This window comes from Gallinula chloropus, assembly GCF_964237585.1.
Source record: "Gallinula chloropus genome assembly, chromosome: 5".
Classification (NCBI taxonomy): Eukaryota; Metazoa; Chordata; class Aves; order Gruiformes; family Rallidae; genus Gallinula; species Gallinula chloropus.
Window position 1 is genome coordinate 33778981 of NC_140090.1, and position 25268 is coordinate 33804248.

Sequence of the window (25268 nt, forward strand, 5' to 3'; positions counted from 1 at the left end):
AGAACCCACAGAGGAGATTGGTCTTTGTGTGGATTAAATATTCTTTGGAAAGGGAGAATCCATTGATAAGATTATGCCTGTACAGGGACCTTTTTGGGTTATATACTCAACCTGCTACGACACTCAGAGAGGGTTGAGGTTTTTTTTTTTCATGGAAATATTACTGAGGTCTCAAACCATGTCAGGAGAACCACCTGGAACAGCAAAGTGTAGTTAGTTGGACAGGTTTAGTAGGAGTTCTGTTGATGGGTCAGGAGGACTTAGCTCCATATGGCTGTGCTTAAGACCTGGTCCTGGTTCTGTTTAAATCAACTCATTGCAAAGAGCCAGTCACTTGCTACAGCTAACAAGTTTCTTCACAGAAAGTCCACAAGGTGGTTTAGTTGGGTAGAGCTGAACTACCTGTACATCACAACAGTCTCTCCAGCTCCAGATAGAGGTCATTTGCAGGTCATCATAGAGAGAATTTAAATGGGAGCTGTCTGATTAAATCTGACCTTTTGATGATAAAAAGGTTTCAGTTGCTTTTGCAAACCATCCTTTAGTCTTCATTAGCAAAAGCATAAACATCAATGAAATAAATTGATTTTATAAAAAGATATTCTTATGTAATTTATCTCAAGAAGTAAAACTACACTGGGACTGCTTTACTTGTGCATACAGGGTTCATTTTGATGCTGTGTTTTCTTCTGCGCGGTCTCTCCACTTGCAAGAATCCAATCTGGAGACACCAAACCACTGGGACCCCCTGGGCAGGGTGGAGAGAGCCCTGGGAGAATTCCTGGGGTGCCAGAAACACAGGAGGAAGGCAGAGGCCTTGCTTTCCAGATGTCGACTTGCAGTACTCAGAGATACAAAAGGACCAGTGTTTCTCAAGAGGCAAACCAAGGACTTGGGTTCCTTGATTGCCTTCATTCAGCCTTGGTCTAAGCTTTGGGTTTTGCCATTAGTTCGGCTGACAGTTGTGTCAACTTAACCCTTTTTCTTGGGTTCCTATTTGTTACTTACGCATTTCTTTAAACCTCCGCAGTCCCGCCTGACGAGTCAGAACGAGGCCATGGCCCTTCAGTCCATCAGGAGCATCAGAGGCAATTCCCACTGCGTGGACTGCGAGGCACAGAGTAAGTACGGCCGCCTGGCTTCAGAAAATTGGCCTCTTCTCCTTCTTGGCCAAGACTTCTTGGCTGACACTTAGGTAAACACCTGCCTTGGGCTTTGGTTTATTTCAGTATTATGTTCCATATGTTGCTTGAAAGTTTCTCCGTCATTATGGAGTTTGTTTAATAGGATGATTTATTTTACATTGCTTCATACTTGGTATGTGCTGTGTCAGATGCATCCTAGCTTTTTCACCTCGCTGGTTCACATGCCACTTTAAATGTCCACGTTTCTTTACTTTCCCTTGGAGAAAAGGAAAAAGTTTGCTGTTTGACATCAGATACTTTCATTTTCCTCCTATTTCGTGTGGGGAGGGCACGTGTGCTATGGTAATATTTTAAAAGAGGTAGAGCTTGATTGGTGTGTGTTTTGGTTTGGGGTTTTTTTTAGGGTTACTTCTCCGAAGAAACCAAAGTCATTGCTCATTATATCTGGATACCAGAAAACTGATTTGGGATTTTTTTTTTTTTTTGCTCCCCTTTATGTTTTTTTTTCCCTTCTTTTTTTTTTTTATTTCTTAAAACATATACTTAGTGTTCAGAAAAGTGTTCTCCAGAATACTTTGAGCTGCAGTTCACCTCACTAACCCTGACTGAGGTCATTATTCTGGTGCTCTTTAGTTCCAGAGTTTTGCAACAAAGCCACAGAAAGGAAGTACTCTTGCTCTAAAGCAATTAGTTGTAGAAGCAGAAGGATTGAGAACTTGTGCATTTTTATTTCTTTGATATTTGAAAGTCAGAACTTTTCTTGTGATTTTTACATGTGCTTAAAATGGAAAAATATTAATTTATTTTTCTTTGGGTCTGATTTTCTTTTTTTTTTTAAGGGTTTTGGCTACTGGTTTGAGCCATTCTAACATCCCAGTTAGCTTTCAAATGAACATTCATTTGGGAGTGCAAGTGCTTTTGCATGACTAATTCTCTCTCAGTATAGTTAGCAATGTAGCCAATTCAGTCATCCACCAAACAAACTTACTCTCCCCTGCCACATCCTCAGAAGCTTTGAAAGGGAGGGGAGGGGGTGGAGTGGTTAGGACAATAACAGCCATTTAAAATGAAAACGATTTTTTTGTAACAACAAAATGTGCTTCACATACAGACTGGTATTAATTGCTTCTTTTGAAAATGGTGGGATATTCATATGCTGGCCACTGGAGAAGGATCAAGAGCAAAGGCACGCAGGGATGTGGACCAGGCTTTGAGCTCCAGGACTGGGATGCTTTCCAAACAGCTTGTTGACCTGCAGGAAAGCAGTCTCCAAAGAGAAAGTTCACAGGGACTTTTCATAGATACAGAGAAATAATAGGAACGTGGGTAAATTAAGGTCTTTAGATGCCACTGGCTAGTAATCCAGCAGGTGATAAACAAGGGAAAATGTTACTGCAGCTGGTATTTTAACATACACAGCCCAAAGTGGCTCTTATTTACCCATTTTCTTTCATATTGACCTGGTCATCATTGAAATTTATGCCAAAGCTTTGATACAGTTCACGTAAAAGACACGTAAGATACTGTCCTGTATATGAGAAGGACAGGGTCTTCCAGTGACCTAGATGTATATTTAGCTCTTTTGAAGTACTCACTGCTGTCTGAGCAGAGCGCAAGGGCAGCGTTACCGATTGCTGCTTCGGTCTGTCTTACAGCTGTGGGTGGCATTTTCCCAGACCCTGTGAAGTGGTCACCCAGGCTTATTTTCACTTATTGCCACACTTTCAGAGTGGGCAACTTCCCAGACCCACACGTGTCCTTTGCCACATATCCACGGTCTGTTCCAGCTCTTGCCCACACTATCCCCAAAGTGTGCCTTTCTCTTCCCAGTTTTGCATGTTACCCCAGTATTTATGCAGCCAAGTTAGATGCTTAATCAGGGCAAGAAGGCAGCACTTCTCATGCCTTCAGGCAGGTTGGTTTTCATCCTGATTGCTTTTCGTGGGTCAGGCTGGCCACTTGTGCCCAGTGCCAGCAGAAGGGATGTGCCAAGATGGTATTGCTGGGAGAGAGCAGGGTGGGACTGCCCGCAGCAAGGCTCAGCGCTTGGTTGTGTGGCTTTTTGGTTGTGTGGCTTTTGGGGGGACTGGGGCGGCAGGGATGATCTCAGCTGGGACCTCTCTTAATCACTTTATACTCTTGGAGATGATTTAAACCCTCCTTTACTCTTCTTGCCATTTGTCCATACTAATTTTAAGGCCACCATCTCTCCTTTTGAAAGATCAGAGGAATTTCCGAAGTGATGTATCTTAAAATGTAAAGGCACACATGAGGTGAACCTCAACCTGTTGCTTTTTCTGCCAGGCTTTGCTTTATTTCCTTCTCTGCCTGCCTGCCTTGCCTGGGCAAGTCTTTACCCCCGAGCATTTAGCATCACAAACACCAGCACTTACATAGTTTGCATCTTCACAAAGCCAGATGTTTGGGAGCAAAGGAATATGAGATGTTGTTGTCCCTCAGCTCTATTCAAGAGCCATCAATCTTCCACTTCAGAAGTCTCATTCTTCCTCTTTCTAGAGCTCTTTGCCTTTTTAGCACTTCATCACAGCACTTTGCTTCACTAGGGAATTTCTGCCTTGTTGTACGTTAATCAGCAGCAGCAGTACCAGCAGCATCTGAGTGCCACCAGCCTTCTGGGCCTTTGGCAGTTTCAGCCTAAAGCTTTTCAAAGTCCTCCTGTTTTTTAACGTTCCCATCCCAGGGAGACAGATGAGGCAAAGTTAAGTGGTCTCCATCCAGGTGCTGGAGTTTTTGCCCAAGATGATGTCGGTTTATGGTTCAGAAGGAAACTGACGGTGCCTTTTGCCTGAGTGCACCAGTGCCGCTGATCAGACTCATCAAAGGATTCAACTTTATATTCAGAATTTTAAAAATACACTTTTAAAGACTAGAAAAAATGTAAACTTTTCTCTCTCACTGCAACTCTTTGCAAGATGCCATCACCCCCTGCTTCTCCTTTTTTCCCTGGCTCTTCTGCTCAGATATCTTTGCTCAGCCCATCACTATCTTGCAGATACTGAACTCATCAGGGCTTAGCAAGACAAAGCCTTTCATCAGCAACCTGATGTCCAAATGGATAGAGGAGATGGTAGGGGAGGGGTTATTCCCCTAAAAGAGCTCTTCCAAGAGCTTTCACCTTCAAATGATCAATCTGATTGAGGTGCAAGTCAAAGTGGGGGAGGAGTTCTTTAGGGAAGGAGAGACAGAACCACCTCTAAGAATATGAAAATTGTATTCTGGGAATTTTCAGTGATTTTTAAAAAGTTGTCTTTTGTTTAACAAGTTTTAAGTTAAACAGGGAGAGGAAACTAGCTTTGTAGCCCCAGTAGCTTCGCTGAATAGACTTTTTCATTCTTTTACCATCAAATTTGGATGTATGTATACTGGAGAAAGCCCTTCCACCTGCTTTTAAGTATTCTGAGCATCCTCCAATTTGGAATTCCACCCAGCATCAGCAGGAAAGGTGAGCTGATTTTGATCATCTGAAAAAAAAGAAGGGGCAGAACGATCCTGGGAAGCTACAGCTTACTAACCACATGTGGTTCTTTTCATGTTGATGGACTGAAACAGTTGTCATGAGTGACATCATTTCTTCCCAGAATCCATTGAATGACACTGCTGTCCAAACTCCTCATCAAAGCCCTCTCTTGCTCTGCCATTATCCAGTTCTAACCAAGATCACCAAGTCCGGTCTTTTACTGGGTGTCTGTAATGAGTTCAACACTTGCCTTTCCTAGTTTGCCACCTTCTAACTCAACTCTGTGTTGTCACATTGCAAATTTTAAATTATTACCTATTTAAGTTTTTACTGACAAATTGGTATCTGGGGATTTTTAGTATAGGTACTACTGGTTCCCACACTGGCAAGACACCAAGAGTAACTGGTGGAGGAGGTGACCTGAAGGAAGAATATGCAGGAAAGAAGTTTGTCATAGTTGGCTTACCAAGGACTTGGAAAGAGCTTGGAAGCAGTTTTGTCTTGCCTTGTTTTTTGGAGATCTGCAGTGCTGTGTATTCCTAGTATAAGAATTAGTATGGACAGGAACTTAAAAAGATCTGTGTTTCTGCTCAGGTGAAATAAGATGGGGGGTTCTTGGAGATATTTTTAGATTTATAATGACTGAGTGGAAAATGGCAATCAATGCCTTTAATGAAATGTGGGACTTGGCAATTAAAATTACCTGCTTTCCCTTTCATATTTTTCATTGAAACATGACACAACGAAGAACTAGGAAATGTTTTGTGTCCACATATTTTGGCTGCCAAAAATAACTTACTGAGTTTGGATTACGTAAAGTAGAAACAAGTCTTTGGCTGAAATTTTCCCAAATGGAAGAGGATGCTTGAAATTAATGTTTTGTCACCTCAAACTTTTATTTAGGTTTGAATAAAAACTGGTTGTCCTCTCAGTTAATCACCGTTTTCCTGCTTGGCATTCATTATCATAGAATCATAGAATGGCATGGGTTGGAAGGGGACCCCAAGGATCAGAGAGTTCCAACTGCGCTGCCACAGGCAGGGCCACCAACCTCCAGGCCTGGAGCTACACAAGGTTGCCCCCCTTCCAAGCTGGTCTTGAACACCTCCAGGGACGGGACATCCACCACCTCTCTGGGCAGCCTGTTCCAGCACTTCACCACTCTCTCTGTAAAAACTTACCCCTAATATCTAATTTAAACCTTCCTTCCTTCAGCCTCACTCCATCCCCTTTGTCCTGCCAGTCTCTGCCCTTTGAACAAGCTGATTCCCCTCCTGTTTCTCTGCTCCCTTCAGGGACTGGAAGGCTGCAATGAGGTCCCCCCCACAGCCTTCTCTTCTCCAGGATGAAAAAGCTCAGCTCCCTCAGCCTGTCTTCGTAGGGGAGGTGCTCCAGCACTCTAATCATCTTCGTGGCCTCCTCTGAACCCTCTCCAACAGTCCCACATCTTTCTTGTATTGCAGGCCCCAGCTCTGGACACAGGACTCCAGCTGGGGCCTCCCAAGGGCAGAGCAGAGAGGGACAATCCCCTCTCTGTCCCTGCTGGCCACCCCTCCCCTGCTGGAGCCCAGGATAGCATTAGCCTTCTAAGCTGCAAGAGCACACTGCTGGCTCATGTTAAGTTTCTCATCCACCATGAGAGCCAGGTCCTTCTCAGCAGGGCTACTCTCCAGGAGCTCTTCTCCCAGTCTGTATCTGTGTCTGGGATTCTTCTGGCCCAAGTGCAAGACCTTACACTTCGGAGTGTTGAACCTCATTAGGTTTACCCGGGCCCAGCTTTCCAGCCTGTCAAGATCCCTCTGGATGGCTTCCTTTCCTTCTGTTGTGTCAACCACACCACTCAGCTTGGTGTCATCATGATAGCCTACAATGGGTAAAGCCAGGAGAAAAGATGTAATAGCTGGGAGGGTGGGGGGAAAACCACCAAAATTTTCTCTTGTATGTCTTAGATTGAATTTATTAAAATGAATATTTGTTGGAGAGAGGGAGATTTGTACAAGTCTGAATTTAAATAACACAGGACACTGACCAAAGGAAAAATAAATGTGAACCATCTTGGGAAACGACTTTGAATTTCCCGGCTTTTGTCAGGTTTGCCAGAGCCTTATCGTTCGCTGGGTTATTTTTGGGCGTGGGTGGGTGGAATCCTTCTGGCTCGTACACTAAAACTGGAACTGTTCAAAGGATCACATTTTCATCTTTAGTACTTATCTCCCTGATCTTAGAGATGAAAACACACCCCATAGTGTGTTAGATGTAAAAGCCATATGTAGGTGATGATATAGATGGTTATTAAGGGAGTTGATATAGTTAGCAACAGAGACATTGTATCTCGTCACTCTTCCCCCTCCCCTTTTTCCCCTGTAATTGGCTACGAGTGGCTCTAGATTCCCAAGGAGGGGCTTCCTCCACTGCTTCACCATCAGCTGCCTGGCACTCCATTTGTATTTCCTTCGTTTCTTCTTTTCTCTCTAATTCATATTTTTATTTTGACTGAGGGTGGAACAATATATCTTTTGAGACTCCCCATCCACAGTGTTTTTTTGCTCCTTGAGGGTTTCTCAGAAGAGTTCGTATCTCAGGAGGATTTGTATCTCCACAGGGCAAGATTGACCCATCTGGAAGACCATCCAGCTGTGTTTTTGAACAGGAGGCCCACAGGGGTTTTTTCCCTCAGAGCCAAAACCTTCATCCACAAACACTAACTAGAAAGTTTTGTTGGGTGTTTCATTGTACTAATTGCTCATGTCCCTTTTCTTGTAGACCCTGACTGGGCCAGTTTGAATCTGGGAGCTCTCATCTGTATCGAATGCTCAGGTATACACCGAAACCTTGGCACGCACCTCTCCCGGGTCCGCTCTCTCGACCTGGATGACTGGCCTATAGAGCTTATCAAGGTGATGTCTTCTATCGGGAACGAGCTGGCAAACAGCGTCTGGGAGGAGAGCAGCCAAGGCCATATGAAACCTTCATCAGACTCCACAAGGTAGGCTTTCCTACTCCATCTCACCATGGCACACCGCAAGCAGGTAGTATGTGATACAGCACACAGCCAAGGCTGGTAGCTTTGAGCACGTAAATCCTCAGTTCGGCATTTGGAGGTGGTAGGGTGTTACAACGTTTTACAACACGGGCTTTTAAAATTCTCACTTGGGGTAAGCCTTGTAAGAATCATTACACGTATCTTCACTGCATGCCCAGGAAGAACATGTGTCGAATTGGGGGGAGTGTCAAAAGTTGAGTGACCCCATTACATTTTCACTTTTCTGAAGGTTTCCTCCAAAGCTCTAAATTTACTTTTTTGTTCAATTGGTTGACCAACAAAATTGAAGATTGAGAGGCTGAAACCTCCTGCCTGGCTGTTCCTCAGTCTACACATGACTACTGTCATGTGTTCCTTTGGTTCTGTCAGACACAAAGTTCCTGGCTCTTGGACCATCAGCTTGTGATTAATAATCTGCATGCAGTAGTTCAGGCTCACACTGTCCATGAGGTCTTTGGCTTCTCATCACAGATGTTGAAAATCCTGCTCATTGTGGACTTTTTACATTTTTAATGTGATAAATGTGAAGCTTTAAGTTTGGGGGGAATGGGGGTTCTTCCTACGAGAACAGTATCTTACCTACCCGCCGTAGCTCAGCACAGTCAAAGTTTTCTTTCTGCCATACAGCATCCTACCAAAAGCCAAAGGTTTTTCATGCTTAATGTATCGTTTGATCAGTGTCGAGGGAAGATGTTTTGACAACATGCTCCTCATTTCAGTAGACCTGAGGTGGAAGTGCCACTACTCGCAGCTAAGGTTTTGGCTTGGGGGAAGCAGTGTCCTCTGGCAGGCTGTGTTTCAGCAGGGTGGACACGCAGGATGACAATGTTCTGGGCTTCCTTGCCCAGCTGGGCCAACCTTTGAAGTTGTCTTCAGATGTGCGTTATAATCGTTTTAGGTTGAGCTCTGGGGGGGCACAGCATGTATCCGAGCACCGGCCTGTCCCCAGGCAGCAAATGGTATGACAGGGGTCCAGCTCTTGGTATTTGCCTCATGCGTATGAGAGAAATCAGAGAATTACATTCTGATTTCATTGATGTGTATCTCCGGATCCTGCTTTTTCCAGTACCGAACCAAGTGAAATTATAACCTGGGGGGATATACCTGGGCCACCTCCTGCGGTGTAGGAGTAAATTTGTACTGTTGTCTGTAATAAAGTCAACTGTTTCTGATTGCATTATTTCGTTAGCACTGAAAAATGAATTTGTGGTGCCACCTTTGGTTCATCTTCGAGAATGAAGCCAGTACATTAATCAGGCCACTTAGATGAATGACTATGCATATAGAAATGTTCAGGGAGACCTACACAGAGATTTTGTTCACATGTGAGCTGTATGTCTGCTGTATACACATGTCTATTACGAGACAGCTAATACAGCGGTTTCATCAGGTAGATTGAAATCAACTTACTGCAGCCTTTGGATCATATCACTTCAATCCAGAGATCTTGGATTGTTTCACCTAGCAAATATATGTTGCTCCTTACTACTGAGGTGAGCTGGAGAGATACCTCAAGTCTAAATACTTTTCAAAGGAAAAGGGGTGCACTCGATTGGATTTTTATTTACCAAAAAATCCCCTATGCGTTACTTTAGTAGACATAGAATGAAAGATCTAAAATGCGCATGACTGAGAGCTGTCCATTTGAATTATATTATTCAGAGCTTTTTTGTGAATTTTAGTTACAGAAAATCAACTTTGTTCTCTTTCTGTTTCATGCTCAGAGCTTATTTTAATTTTTCTTTGTTTCTCTACACCTTTGTGTCATGTTTGTCAGCGACATAATTGCGCTTTTTCCTGGGCCCTTAACATTTTTGAACAAAAGGTATACAGCTTTGTTTTATAAATATGCTTTTCCGTCTGTGTGTCCAAGTGCACGTTTAACATGATGGAAGGGCTGATAGAAAAAATAGAATTAAGGTTATATGAAAATTTTCCCACAAAGCAATTGTAACCTTGCTTTGCTACTCCCGTTTTTGTCCGCTGTTTGCAGTGGGGACTGAAGTGACATTTTTCACCCAAGTGTCTGAAAGTTCACCTTCTTCAAAGGGCATGCCTTCTTTTTGAACTTGACTTTGGTCTCTTCTGTCCAAGATGTGGCAAGAAAAGAAGTTCAGGTTCTTTAGATACAAGTTGTGCGTTTTGTTTTCTCGCTGCTGTTTGCATCTTTGCTTGAGGAATCCTATTGGAAGTAGCTACAACAGGGTTAATCACAAAAACATGCACCCCTTTTTGTTGTTGAGGGACTGAAGGGGGAAGAGGCAAGAAAATAAGCAGGTAGGAATATGACTGGGGAGCTGAGATCTGCAGTTCTGGTAGAGGAGGGATGGAAGGAGTTCAACGATATTTGGAGATGAGGGAAAAAGAAGCATTCAGCAGAACTTGTTCTGAAGATGATGAGAGCTGATAGTGTTGAGGGGTGTTCCTGCTCAGTGTGCTTCTGCTCTAAGGACTTCTCACCAACGCCTCATTGGATGGGAGAGGGGATCCTCACATGTTTCCTCCCCAAGCTTTTCCTGAACTTGCTCATATTCCCCATTCCCTTCTGCAGCCCTTCTTACTACATCTGTCATGCGTAGTGCTCCCATTTGCAGTTCCAGTCATTAATCCACCCTCCATGGCTCCATGTTTGCTCAGGCTGTGCCTGCAAAGTGATGGAAACATGAGAACAGAAGATTTTTTTAACCATTCCCCAAACTGATTCACAGGCTTAGAACAAATCCAGTCTTCCCACGTGTTTCTGTATGATAGGCATGTCTCCCAACTCTTCTTTCTCCACTGTGCAGGTCCAAAGCACCAAAATTTATCAGCACAGTGATGGACCCTCTGTTAATAGGCATTTGTAGAGGAGATCAGACATACCTGGGTTTTGCCATTTCATGTTGTCTATTCTGTTGGAAATGAAACTATCAGTGGAAACCCACAGGCTTTATAGGCGCAAAAAAAAAAGGTCATTGACTACTCCACAGATAGTGAATCTGTTGGTCTGGGAGGCTTGAGGAGCATTCACGTGCTGGACTAAAAGGAACCTGGAAGTCTGGACATGGTTTCAGAGGCAGTCCCTTCAGCTTGGGAGAAGTTGGCGCTGCTCACTGAGTCATTGCAGTGGCATTCCATGGGTTTCTGTTGAATAAAGGGAAGGGTGGAGAGATCCCTGGAGATGGATGTTTTGCAGGAGGGATCGATTGCCAAATGTCTACTTCAGGTCACAACATGATTGAGGAGTCTTACTGAGGAAAATGTGACCAATATTTCTAAGACTAGAACTAATCCAGGCTGTGAATATGGTGTGCATTTTTAATTTTGTACACTCACAAACAAGCTAAATATTATCAAACTTAAAGCACATCAAATACCCAGTAGCATACTGCTGTCCTTTCCTAGCCTGCTAAAATTCACTTTACGTTTCTTCCTCCAAGACAGTTATGGGGAAAGGTAAACCTAAAAAAGTATTTTGAGGATAGAAGGACTCTCAGATTGGACAGTATGAACTCAAAGCCTGGGAATTTTGTAGTAAAAGGCATTACTCTTATTGCTTTCATTAAGGGTATTGCCTAGATACATCCTCTTAACATCAACATGTGTCAGGTCTCATCCCGCCTGAGAGGCACTTTATAGAATAAGCAGATATCCAGGTCATCTGGTGCTTTTGGATCAAAAGCAAGACCTTGGATGGCCTCTGGCATTAAACTGGAAGGTTACAGAAGCAGAGGTGCACCGGGATCTCCAAGGAAGCAGCTTCAAGTAAAGAAGTTGCATCAGGCAAAGATCTGACCAAGAGTGTTGGCGTGATTTCAGGGAGGAAAGAAGAATAAACACGAGCTCCTGGCAAGCACAAAAAGTTGGGAAAGTGGCAGAATACATGCATGTGGAAGGGAAAGGGGACCAGCTGGCCTCCGAGCAGCGGTGGCCGTGGGTCCCTGATCAGGTCAGCTTTGGAAGGCTGATAATTGGTTCCAGCAATTACCAGCAGCCCTGAGAACCGCCGCTCAAACTTCGGGAGCCCTGTGACAAATTGAAGCTGACTGCTGGTGAAGGAGTATTGACTTCCCATTTCTAAACAGGGGGATCATTAGTCAAGAAAAGCATCTTTTAATTACTCGCAGGGAGGAAAAAAAAAAGAAGAAGGAGGGGTGAAGAAAAAAGATTTTTCAGTATGGATCCTGTAACAACTGCTGGGTTTTTTCCAACTGTATTCAATATTAAATTTATTGTCTTGGAGGGGAGGGGGGGAGTGGGAAGAGTTTGCCCACGGTCCCTCCTTCAGTAACATGGGTTTAATTTGGAGTGAGAAGTCAAATTAGAGTAAATCAATGTTGCGACAATTAACGGGGTCTGGGGATGAGATCAGGATTATCCCCTCTAATTGCTATTGATACTATTTGAGCACACTCTTAAAACTTTGATTTGAAGTGGAGTAAACCCGGTGGGGTGGGGACAGAACTGCTCCATGGAGGAATGTCAGGGATCTGGTGGAGACAGCTTGCAGGGAATCTGCACCATGTTTCAGCCAGGCCTTTTGCACTGCTGTGTAGATGTCCTATCAGATATTTTGCTTTCTTCTTGACACCCATCACATACTTTGCTTTCTCCAGGTACTTCTCTAGCCCACATGGCTTCCAGTTTGCAGACTTGCTTGCCACCACTGTCTTTTCCAAATGAGATCCTTCTGGAGCATCCTTCTGCCTGCTCCAGGAGGTGACTGCCTGCTCTAGGAGGTGATTGCCTGCACTCTAGCCCTTACCCTCTATCTCAGAGTTCCCAAGGTCTTCATCTCTGTTTCACTGGAAGTCCTGGGATGTGCCAGCAACGATGCCACCCCCACCAGCTGGAAGCGTGATGTCCAGGCACCATTCCAGCCATGCTTTTTGTTCTCCGACTCAAATGATGCTGAATATTTGCATTAGCTACGTGCAGACCTCACAGTTGAAGAGCTCCACCATTACAGCATCTTTTTGAGAATATTCTTAACTAGAAAGACCTTCAACCTCCATTAAAACGTATTTTTAAAGTGAGGGATGAGCAGTTAGTAGAAGCTCACACATAGTTTTAAGCTCTGCCTAGGCGGCTCGGAGCATCTGCTGCAATTTTGCTCAGGTAGTCTGTTTGCATAGCAGTCACCCTGTTTATTCTGATTACCAAAGGTTAGAAGAAAACAGGTTCTTAACGCTGTCGGAGAAGTCCGGAGTGAGGAGCTGGCAGTGTTGGGAATTGACTTTCACCTTAAGACCTAAGATCCAGTTTGATCCCTCGCTCGCTAATGAACTGAATTTAATGGTGTCAGAGAAAACATTATGCAGCTCGACTCTATTTGGCACTTTCACAGTCCTGAGCTGAAGCCTGGTTTGCCGTTTCGAGGCTAGCGTCCACTCTGCTGAGATTGTGCTGGGTTCTGGGAGATAACTGGGCAGCAGCTTCTAAGGAAAATGTTAAACCAGGCCTTCTGTGAAAAAATTAAATCATGCCTCCTTTTTTTTCATAAAAATAATTATCCCTTCATTACACACAGCACAGATAAAGGGCAAACCCAGGGAAACAGAGTAGTTAAGATCCCAGTATTGCATCCCGCATCTTGTAAGGATGCTCTGTTTCATCTCTCTCGTTTCTCGTTCCTTTTGGCCATCTGATTGCTGTTCTTAGTCCTGTTGGTCTCCAATTCCTGGCATACGGCCGCAGTGTTACAAATGGGGCCTGGGGGAACATCGGTACCTCTCTATCCGCAGTTGTCAGGTCTGGTTTCTTAGCAGTTCTTGGCCTGATGAGGTCAGTGTTTTGTGCCTTTTGAATGCTCCTCCATGCTTGACACCTTTCTCGTTTCAGGGGTGGGGGAAGGGTGTTTTTAAAAATAAATAAAAAATAATAATTTTAAAAAATATATTTTATTGTGAAGGGCTGACCAGAACCCATCTGCAGTTGGGTGGCATCTGCTCCCCACATGTCACTTCCCTCATTAACAAGCAATTGAATTAATTAAATGCTACTCAGAACACGCATAACAAGCTACCGGCAGTGTCCAAATTAGCACTGATAATCAAGGATGATTTCCTTTATTATCCTGCTAAGTGGTGTGCAGGCTCTGATCTCCCTGTCTGCCCTCATCTATTTACATACCCCCAGCTTCTGCCTTTAGAAGCTGAGGTTATCTTACCTAGTTAATTTGCCACGATCACCAAGCATGGCGGATTGATATTCCTGCCTCTGCTGAAGCAAACCCCCCCCCCCTCCCTTCTCTCCCCCTTTCCTTCCTCCCCAAGCCTGGTCCTTTGTATCTCAAGCTCACTGATAAATTAAAAGCCACCCCTGTGGTCTCTCAAGTGAGTAATAGAGGCAGAAATTTCATTTTGCAACTGGCTGATTTAATGATCCAAAGGGTAATTAATGGCCTGATTATCTTAATGTTAAATATGTCCGGCAGCAATTACTGTGACCTCCCGCTTGTCAAGGTCCAGGCTATGCTCTTCTTTCAATTAAGTTCTCTGGGGCTTAATGGTATGAATAAACTCCTCTGATTCTATCATTCCGGACTCTGAGATTTAAGCGAGCTAGGGGCTCGTTTGGAGTTTTAATCAGCCCGTCTTCTACTTGAGCGATCAGAGTTAACAATTATAACAAGGACAGTTTAACTTTCTTTCTCCCCCAACCCCCTCACCCCCCTTGCGTTTCCTTTTCCACTTCTTTATATTTTTATTTTCTTTTTTTTTTTTTAAGCGCTCGGAGGGAATTTTGTTGGCTGCGGCGGCGGCATCGCTAGGCTAGTCTCTCCCTATATAAATTATCATGTGAATGCCGCTGTTTTTCCATTTGACAGGCTTAATTAATTGGCAGGAGCGCCCGAAAATGACAGTGCCACTAATTGCAACTCCAAGTCCATTTCTGTCATTGCGGCACGCTTGTCAGCGGGCATGCCCCGCTCCTTGCCGCGGCCGGAGTTTGTTGACGTTTTCCATTTCGGTTTTCACATCTCGTCGGGGAACGTGATGGGATGTGATAGCCCAAGATGTGCCTTTGGGTTTTCCAGGCATGCAGTTTGTGTGCAAGAATGACATTTACTGCCAATAAAGTTTAGACAGCTGGGCTTCTGCCGACCCAACAGCTGCTAGGGGACTTAAAATTTGACTTAAGGTGTTTCAGCAAGTCCTATGAACAAGGGAGACTTTGGGAAGGAATTCATTAAAAGAAAAATAATAATAATAAAAGACAAAAGCAGCCAACCCAGAGAGTCGTAACTCACTCCTGGTCTTTCTGGTGGCTGAACTACGCTGAACAGCACATCTCCCAGTGAGCTGGAGTTGTATTAGCTCTGTTTAGGACAGCAGATATTTCATAAAGATAATGAGGAAAATGTATAAATTATTAGTTACAACAGTATTGCATTTTCAAACACGCACATAAATAAAAAGACTGATTCATCGCTGCCAGTAAACTAAAACCTTTCCCCATACAGCTGTAGAAATGAACTGATTCTGACATGCTAGATTGCATGCTTTCAGATTAGAGTAATTGTAATTGTTTTTAAATTAAATTTAAAAAAAAAATAAAATTTGTCACTTACCAGTAGCTTCCAGGAAATGCATCTAATAAGAATAACTAAGTGAGGCAAATGAAATGTCAGCTTGGGTGGCGGCTGGTCGGATTTTACCCTTTGGAGGCCTCAGAAGCTCAAATGAAATACTCCAAAGATGAAGGGGGGTAGTAGTAGTACTACTAGTAGTAGTAGAAGTAGTACTTGCGTATTTTATTGTCCTTGTAGCTGCTTGGCAGACCCTGTCATCCAGGAGCTGATCCAGTAAAACACCGGTGCCTGCATAGCAGCATGGATGATTAAAAATAAAAACAAACCAACAACAACAAAAAGTCCTCGACCCCAGTTGTCCAAGTTAATGAGCGCTTGAGATGAAATGCTCCCTGGTTCAACTGCACGTTTCTTATGTGCAAATCGGCCTTTGATAAGAACTCACTTTGTAAACAGAAGCCCAGTTTGCAATTATTATTGTAGTATTGATTCACCTCATTGCCTGTGAAAGAGAAACCCCCGCAAAGGAGACCTATTTCTGTCTCCTCCTGCAGTGCATTAAAGCATTCGTTAAAATGCTGAGGTGTAAAAGCCCCAATACTCCTTTTTTTTTTTTTTCAACTTTAAATAGCATAAATAGCACTTGTATTAAATCACCTGATTATGTGCTTTCTGTACATACGTGGACCTGACACATTGCTCTCTGTGCTATTACCTTGCATGGAACATACACATCTTGCAGGTTCTGTGATGTATTGTGTTACCAGACCCATGTTCAGCTGAGATTCCCAGTTATGGTGGGATTATAGTGTGTCCTTTGCACCTTGCTTACCAACTACCTTCTGGAGAGTTTATCCAAGTATTGCTGGTCTAGTCTAAAGTTTGTGGAGAGTAGAGCCAAAGAAATCCTCATTGCTTTTGTCTTTTTCTCATTTCCCCTGGCATCTCTTGTGTGTTAGGTTATCCATGCATCCATTCAGCTTTGAATACTGAACTAATGATAGGATAGAAAGAAGGGAAGGCACTTCAAGGGGTCTTGAAAGAGATGAGTAATTTTGCTTTCATACAGTAGAGGATGAAAGTGGCAATAGGCCATATTTTATCAGCTTTTTGCCTTTTTCTTACGAGTCTTGGGACATTTGGTGGGGTTTTTTTGCCTGTACCATGTCACACTCAGGAATTGTGGAAAACACTCACCCCTTGTTTTTGAAGGTATTTTTTCAGTGCTGATGAAAAAAATGAGAAACTCACTCTGAATACACCTAGAGAACTTGAAGAAAGACATCATGGAGTGTATTAAGCTTACAGATTAGAGCTGCTTGAGGACATCTTGCCTCGTGAGGTTTCTGCAGTAGGACGGGTGATAGAGACTGAAATGCTTTAACCTTGGAGGTACAGTCAACTCAAGGTACCTTTGTTCTGCTGAGAGTCCTGACAATTTTTGGTTCTGGTTTTGTGTAGATTTGGCTAGCATGCTGAAAAGCACAAGGTTAGGCTGAGATTGCCTAAAAAAAAAGTTGATGAACTGTTACGCTTTGGGAAGTCAGGGGTTCAAGTTCTGGGGCTCAAGCAAGGAAGATTTCTTTCTGTTGTGCAAACAGTGATGGGTGAGGCAGTGGGGAGTTATAATGGGGAAATGGTATTTCTAAGTCGATGATAATTTGTCAGAAAAGAACCATTTTTTGTTTTGCTTGCTAGGGTAAGAATCGGTCTGTTTGTTGATTGCTAAGGTCTCAAACCAGCGTAGAATCTTGGCTTCAACCTTAGCTTAGATACGAGCTGATTATTTCTTGTTTTGTAGTAGCTCTCTCCCAAAAACCCAGCAGAGGCAGAGAGCATCTCAGAGTTGAAGACCAAAGTATTTTCACTGGGACTTCACATCTGCCTGGCCATAAGCTATTTGAAAAGGTCAACACAGAACAATAAGAGAGATAACCATCGCTCTGTTTATTAGAAACTACTCAGACCAATATTTAACTGTGGTACTACAGCAGAGGATTGGAAGAGCTAATTAGAACAAAGACATTCATTTCAAATGAGGAAAAAAAATGGATATTGTATTTATAAAATGGGGGAAATACAGCTTACATCAAGCTAATGGCCAAAGGCAAGTACCACTTAAAATGAGTCAGATGCCAGCTGCTGTGCGTTAGTCTTTCCCCAGAAAATTCCTTGATACCTTTACAAGCTTTTAGAAAGAAAGTAGAAATGAGACTCGATCGGTCACCACAGCAAGTCCAACCGTAACAAAAGATGAACAGCGGTACCTCTGTGACCGTGACGTTTCCCGTCCCTTGGTGACTACAGCCTCCCATCGATCTAACTGCTGCCCAAAGTCATTGCAGTGCGAGGAGTCGGGCCCATCAGCAAGTGCCGTATTTCAGTCCAGAAGCCAGACCATGGTGATGGTTAGCTCTTCTGCAGAGGGGCAAAGATGACCAGGTAACTGAGGTTTTCTCTAGGGTGTTGAAGAGATCTGGAAGGCTTTAATGAGAAAGAAGCATCAGGCTTAGATAGCGTGTTACCCTTCTACCCTGTGGTCCCTTCCACTGCAGTGAAACAACACCCTGCTATCACGTGCTTGGATCAAAACACGGATTGATCGTGAATGGCTTTGAAATAGGCAACAGGTAGACTCTAGAATATGTTTTCTCCCTGTTAGATTTTTTTAAAAAATAAGAATTTCTGCCTTGCCAAGCTTGGAATTGCCTGCGTGGACTGGAGATTGAAGCTAATGGTGAGATGTTATTTATGGTGCTTAGTTTAGCTCTCCAGGATGAAATCCCTGAAGTAGGAATACAGCATAGCGCAGCTCTGCAGTCTGAACTCTGAGACGGGGCCAGCATGATGCGGATGAGTATTTAAAAACCCCACAAACCACCACCACCAGAAAGTTCATTAAGTCCAATGTGCTCCTTATTTTCAGGAGTTAGCGTCTGTCAAATCAGAAGGGTTTTTACCGGGAGAACAAGAGATACTTGTGTGACTCCAGGAGCATCTCCTTGTTCAAACCACAGAAGCGATTGAACTTTGCAATGGCACTTCTGCAGGGGGAGTACATTTGCATTACCTGTGCTTACTTGAACCCATTTTTTATCATTTATGCTGAAATTAAGTTCCACGTCGCTCTGTGTATGTGTGTGTGCTGTGTATACAGCATCTGAAGAATGAATAAATATGGAAAGTTTCATCTGAAATCTGGCAAGTTAAAAGCAACTGAACAAAGTGAAATTTACTGTAGAAAGCATTGGGCAGCATTGCCGAAGTGATCTTTGCCCTCACTGTCTTTAATAGTAGCTATTTTATCGGGTATTTCCAAAAGCAAAAGCATTTAATTCCTGTGTTGCTATTGAAATTCAGGCAGTTGTAAGGCTGAAACTTGTAATAATAAAAAGGCCAAAAAAGAAAAAAGCAATTGAGGAAAAAAATGCCAAATGCCAAGCATCAGCTATTACGAGGTCCCTCAGGTCAGATCCAAAGGCTCATCTATGAGATGCGTTCAACTTTGGAGAGTACTGTAAGCTGAGTGCTTACTTGCGAGCTGCGTAAATGCCAAGGGAAATATCTAGCATGTTTTAAAAAAAAAATGCATATTTTGTTAGAAATCTTAGGTAAGATGTTGTCTTTTCATTTGAAGCTTCTCTGGATACTTAGTGTTTAACCTGTTCTCCTGATTCCTCCTGCCCTAAGGTCATGGCTGTCTCTCTGTCAGGCCCCACCAAAGTTTGTATGCATGTTTTCTGCTTTTAAGAGATACCCAAACCAATTCTAGCTGAATATGAGGACAGGCTGTCACTATTTGACTGAGAGCATGGGAAGGGGTTCCTCACATTTTCTTTTTCCTGTCCTAACTTAGATGGGATGACACAGGAAGGTTGCCTTGCATGGTCAGCAAGCCTTGGGTAGTGGTCACTAGTCATGGGTGGTACTTAACATTCCTTCGTCCACCCGCATTGTTTTTGACCGTTTCAGCCTTGGGAGGTCATTTTGGTGGGAAGATCGCTTTGTTTGAGCTTGTGGTATAGCAGAGAAAACCAGCAGTGGTGATGCTTAACGGTACTATAAAAAACAGGCAGTGCCTTACTGTGCTACCAGTGGCTTTGCTGGCCGGTGACACTAGGCACAGAAGCAGCAGCATGCCTTTGCTTTGGTCGTGGCTACAAAACCTGCAGGGCTCCGTAACAGTAACTGTGACCAACTTTCTCTCTTTTGTGATTTTTTCCCCTTTTTTTCCCTTTGTTTAAGACTGAGCTTTGTTTCTGGCTCTGCAGGAAGCTGGTAGCCTATGGCAAGGGACTGGGGAGATAAGACTTCAGTAAGATAACTAAATGAAAAGGGCAGCAGTGAAAAGATGGTGCTGGCTTTTGACTGGACTGAAACTTGATATACACACCAGCCCAGATGCAGTTTCCCCACAGCTCTCAAATATTACCCGTTTGTCAGAGGCGATGTGCTTACTGCTGGACTTTCAGATGTTCGGGTGCTGGCGGGGGAGCCAGCAGTGAACCCCTGAAAGAGAAGAGTGACCGGAAGATGTAAGATCACCATCGCTCCAGCTTTAAAGTAATTAAATAACAGGCTAAAATGTGTTGAGGTGAACAGAGCTGATGAATCGGAGCCTTTAGAGGGTAGGAATTAGAGTGGAATGAAATGCCTTACTGTGCCCATTAACTAGATTGCACAGACAGTGCAGAGTCCCGTCGCCGAAGCATTTTTTGAGCGAGTCTGCAGAGACGTACGGTGGTGAGAAGAAGCCGTCTCTTAGTAATTGGTAAAGCCTCAAAAGGTACGGATGGAATATGCTTCAAAAAGTCTTCATGCTGAACAGATGATTATGTCATGGCCTAGAAATCTCCCAGCCAACTTTTCTTTTTCCCCAAAAGATTTGAATTTTCCTAGTTTCATCCAGGTCAGAATTTTAAGGTGTTGGTTTTGTTGTATTTTCACTTGCCTACAGCCAGACTTGGAAGACAGAGGTAGGTGCACAGTTAAATTACAGCCTCAATTAATACTTCTAAGACTACTCTGCAAGTGGAAAGAGTAGGATTGTGTCACTGTTTACTAAACGTGAAGGCTGTCTTCAGCCTCCAGCTTGAGATAACATCCAGAAGTTGACATTTTTCTTTTTTTCATCTCAAGAAGCAAAAATTTGCAGCTCTAATCCTTTGCTAATTATACCCACGTGCTCCTTTCTGAGCCTTTCCAGACCAGATCGGCTTTGGGCCACTTCTGCAACTCCTGCAGCTGAAACCTGTCGTAACTAGATACCTGAGATTGCTTGGATTGCCCTGTTGTCTTAAGGTAAAAAAGAAGGGCTGTGGAAGCAGCTACAGAAATGGAAGTTGACTGTTCAGACCTCCAGTCAAGGAGAAATAGAAGTTTTAATGGATTTAAGGTACTACTGTGGTTGCAGTTCTGCTGCTTCTCAAAAGTTGCAATGTAAATTGGTCTAGGTGCACTCAGCTATGGTTTCCCATCACTGGTGGGAAAGGAGCCGTATAGGTAGGTGCCTGCTTTGTCTGAATCCCATGGGAGAAGAGGAGGATGTTCCCTTTGCTAGGTGATCTCCACCACAGTCCATAAAAAAGGACAGGTTTCCTGACTGTGAAGGGATGCAGACCATGGTCTGCAATATGCTAACTGGCTGTGGTGCTCAAAAGAGCTGCCTGTGTTCTAGCTAGGGATCGAGCCCCTTTCTGATGCGTGGTGAAGTCGTTCACCTTATCAGGTCACTTCTGGAAATAATAGCCATTCCCTCCTTTTGTCTAAAGTACATCTTGTGTTGGATTATATTTTGGTTGGATCTTTTCTGGTTTGCTTTTGTATGTAAATGGGAATCCTTGGGCACTAGCCTTTTGCAGACAGGATATAAGGTTTTCTCCATGAAGCCATACTATAAAATATTGCTGAGCTTACATGTTAAAAGAACCATGCTTAAAAAATAAAAATAATCAAAAAAGGAGAAATAAAACATCTCCCCTGTATTGAAATGTGAGTGGGGTAGGAGCTGTGCAGAGCCAACTTGCTCCATACATTTAAGACTTCACCAGCTTTATTGCTTGGCTTATTACTTTAGGACAAGTTAATTAAAGCCAACAGAGAATTTAAAATAGGGGAAGGGGAAACATTTATTAATTATGTTGTGGAATTTCCCTCTAACTCATGTCCTTTTGAAACCCAGTCTTTGTGAAGCCCTTTGCCCTGGGACCGGTGGGGCAGCTTGTAGCCTGCACACAGCTTCTGGTGCTTTACACCAAAGTTATTTGGAGGGTAGATTAAATCACCTGCCTACGGTCCCTTTGAAATGCAAAGTGTTACACATAAGTCACCAAGGTAAACCTTTTTTTAAGGACCTGGTTTGGTTTACAAAGGAGTCTTGAGGTGTTTGGAGGGGGGGCATAGAGGAGCAGATGAGACCTACGGATGCACAGTGTGTGTGACAGGAAGAGCGTGAGAGAAAAGTGTCCAGAAAGTGACTCTTCTGATAAAGTTTTGGGACTTGTGAGATTAATGTCTGTCCAAACACGATGCTTTAGCTGGCGTTTGTTTTTGCATTTGCATTTCTGTTTGGTGGATACCTCTGTGTGTGTTAACACATAGAGTAAGAGAGGAGACTGTGAGATGTTATGGTGTAAATTTTACTGTAAGCTTCAGGGAGAATGTTTCAGTAGCGCAGAAAAAATACCTTCCAAAAATGACTGACATCAAACACGATGCTGTGTTAAGAGGTAAGCACATGTGCCATCCTGGGGGAGAGAGGTTTGGGTTGCATTTCTTAATAGTTGAGAGGTGACAAATCATTTTGGTGCTGTATTGGGACATCTGGGAGTCACCATGGTATAGGAAAAACCTTCAGGATAAATCAAAAAATCGAGTAATGACAGCCTAAGAGTAATAAAGTAATAAAAATTAAAAGCTGGGTTTATTATTCTTCAGCCTAAAGACAAATAACTTGAGCTAAACAGAGCTGCTTGTCTTACAGAAAGGTGTGTGATGCACCAAAGCAGCAGCTCACCAAGCAAGAATGGGACTGCATGTTTCCGAGGAGGGGAATGGGATGCAGTGCCCGGCTCCTCTGCAGGGAGATGGGTTGAGTCTCCCTCCAGTTAACCCTGAGACTAATTTGTCGAGCGGTATTTAATGGACAGCTTATGAGTGTGTATGTGGGCAGGGTAGCTTGTAAATTTGAATGTGCCTATTTTCTTTGACAGCAATCAATAACTGTGCTGTTTATTAATGTACTTTGAGAGGTCTTCTCAGACTTGTTATGACCCGTCTGGGCTCTCTCAGATTAGTCAAAAGGACATGACAGAGCAGAGGGGGACTTCTGTGTTTGCGGTTAATATTGTGCTTTTGTTTTCATGCAAATAGAGGAACTTTGAGATACTTTTCCTTGGGCCCTGTTTGTAACATAGGTAGCAGACTTGGTGAGAAGGATTGGATGGTGAAGTAGGTGCCAAAATTTACACAAGTGTTTTGGTCCGGAGCAGAAGAAAGAACTAGTTTGTTTCTTGGGATGGTCTTGGTGCACAGAAATGAGTATCCCTTTAAAGAAACCCAACTGGAAGCTCCATGTGCACCCAATAAGCTCCAGACCCTGCTTTGAACATAAAGGTCTAACCCAGGGTGCTTTGAACCTCTTGTAGGGTTGGGGATGTTTGATTCAAAGGGTCTGGCTCCACCAGTTACAGGTAGTGCCCCTGGATCTTTAATATATAGGGTCCTTGGCCCTGGCCACTCCAACCTACATGTCTGTTCCCATCACACCTGTTTATTTGCCGGTGTAGGCAGAGCCCAAGCTTTACATGGAAACTTGGCCCAAACCCAGCATTCCTCTCTCCTTTGAAGTGCTTGCTTCCCGGTTTCCTCAGGGCTTGCAGTATTATTTTGGAGGCCTTCGATAAGTACAGTTTTGTCTGAGGTGCATATATTTACCAAATGTGTACTTACCAAGCAGAGCAAAATAGTACATGAGATACATAAAATATGAAATATATATATTGCACTTGAGCTTTAGTTCAGTATTCAGGAAAACAAATCTCTTGTTTAAAATAAAAAAATAAGTATTTTCTGGAATAAGTTATTTTAATCCAGTAGTACATGGGGTAGCAGTTCGCAAAGCATGTAAATAACACTTGACTCATTGGGGGGGTTGTGCACTCAAATCTGAGTTTGCTTTGAGGCAGATCTATGTCAGCAATGAAAGTGGGATATGACTGAGTAATTCAGCTTGATATGGGGATCAAGGTGGGTGCATGTCGTGACCATAACTTGCCAAAATAGAAAGGGAATTTTGGAGAAGAGTGATCAAGATTTCAAGTCTTGAGTATCTTCAGGAGGAGATGCCTAAGGGGGTTTGATGAAATAATCATTGTGGGGAGGTGGAGGCGGTCCCAGGCATCTGGAGGTGGTACACTCCTTGGAAATGTGGGTTCTTGTGGTTCAAGGATGTGGTCCCCTAGGAGTAGGGAATGGAAATGAGAGAAAGTGGTAGGACTGGTTACCATAAGCTGTGCAGTTATCTCCCAGGGAAAGCATGGAAACCCACCGCTAGCACACACGTGATGGCAAGCAAGGCATGGGACCAAAGGATCTAGGTGGCCTTTACTTTCTAGATTCACTGAATCTCTGGTAAGGAATCTCAGCATTCAGCTCTTTTTAAAGTATTTCCTCCTGCTTCACATTGAGTCCTCCATCACTCTAGAAGACTACAGAAATCAACTGAAATCAAGATCTAATTCCAGTGCTTTTCCCTCCGTGTCCCCTGCTCCCCTCTTGCATCCGCTGGATGTCCATTTCTGTAAGTTTTCCCTTCAGAACAAACCTATCATTTTTCACCACAGGATATTTACAGCTTCAATCAGTGCCAAATTCAATTGGCTTCTGATCTCATCGCTGGAAGTTATAGATGCAGATATTATTTGCACTGCGGTTAATTATGGAGCAATCAAACTTTGGCTTTTCCACTGTAATTTCCTCTGCCAGCTAATTTAATTAATCACCCCCAGCTCAGCTCTTCCAGCTGCGACCGGCAGGGTCATTAATTAGACATGTGGTGGTAGCTCATAGACCAGTTCCTGTTAAGGGGCTGCTGCCCACTTGATCTCTGAGGGAGCAATAGCTTTTTTTCGAAGCATCCAGGCAGGATTTGAGGTAGCTGCCAGGTCATTGTATTTCTCAGAAGTAGAAGCAATTCCCAAAAGATGGACTGTAAGCAAACCACGGGATTGCCGCTGGCACAGAGCTCACCGGGCATGGTTTGGCGAGGCAGGACTGGGATCAGTTTCCCCCAGAGATGCAATTTAGGGTCTGACCTGGCAGTCCTCAGTAGTCCCTCCTTTCTGGCCTCATCCAGGAGCTAAAAAAAAAAAACCTGCTCATAAATGTGATAGACTTCTTGTTTGTAAGAGCTGCCTGGCTTTTGCTGGGTGGAAAATACAAAATTTCCTAACTCAGACAAGAAATTAAAACATGTATTTTAATTGCCAGATCACATCAATAGTAAGAACTCTTTTTTTTCCCCACTATAACAGCCACACAGAATGACCAGATAGGTCTGTCACATTGTTTGGATACCAGAATAAATGGTAATTTTTTTTTTTTTTGAGGGTGGAAGGAGCCTTCTATAGTACATAAAATTATAGAACCATTGAATCGTTTAGGTTGAAAAATAACTCTTAAGAAGATCAAGTCCAACCGTTAACCTAGTGTTGCCAAGGTCACAACTAAACCATGTCCCTAAGTGCCAGACATCTTTTAAATGCCTCCAGGGATGGTGACTCCACCACTCACCTGGGCAGCCTGTTCCAATGCGTGACAAGCCTTTCAGTGAAGAAATATTTCCTAACATCCAATCTAAACCTCCCCGGCACAACTTGAAGCTATTTCTTCTCATCCTGTCACTTGTTACTTGGGAAGAGAGACCAAGCCGGACTTCACGCTCCTTTCAGGTAGTTGTAAAGAGCCGTAAGTTCTCCCCTCAGCCTTCTCTTCCCCAGGCTAAACAATCCTAATTCCTGCAGCTAGTCCTCATCAGGCTTGTTCTCTAGGCCCTTCACCACTCTGTTGCCCTTCTCTGGACACGCTCCA

The 25268-nt window shown here is 43.5% G+C and overlaps 1 protein-coding gene across 2 annotated transcripts in view; it reads left to right on the forward strand.

Annotated features, from left to right (window-relative positions):
- The window catches only part of AGAP1 (ArfGAP with GTPase domain, ankyrin repeat and PH domain 1), a gene marked incomplete at its 5' end in the record, with an annotated part of 392415 nt that overhangs the window by 340814 nt on the left and 26333 nt on the right, over positions 1-25268 (forward strand). For both annotated transcript variants that reach the window (XM_084265229.1, XM_084265230.1), the window contains 2 exons: positions 1031-1121; positions 7387-7609. In XM_084265229.1, coding sequence (XP_084121355.1) covers positions 1031-1121; positions 7387-7609 — 314 coding nt within the window. The remainder of the gene's footprint in view (positions 1-1030; positions 1122-7386; positions 7610-25268) is intronic.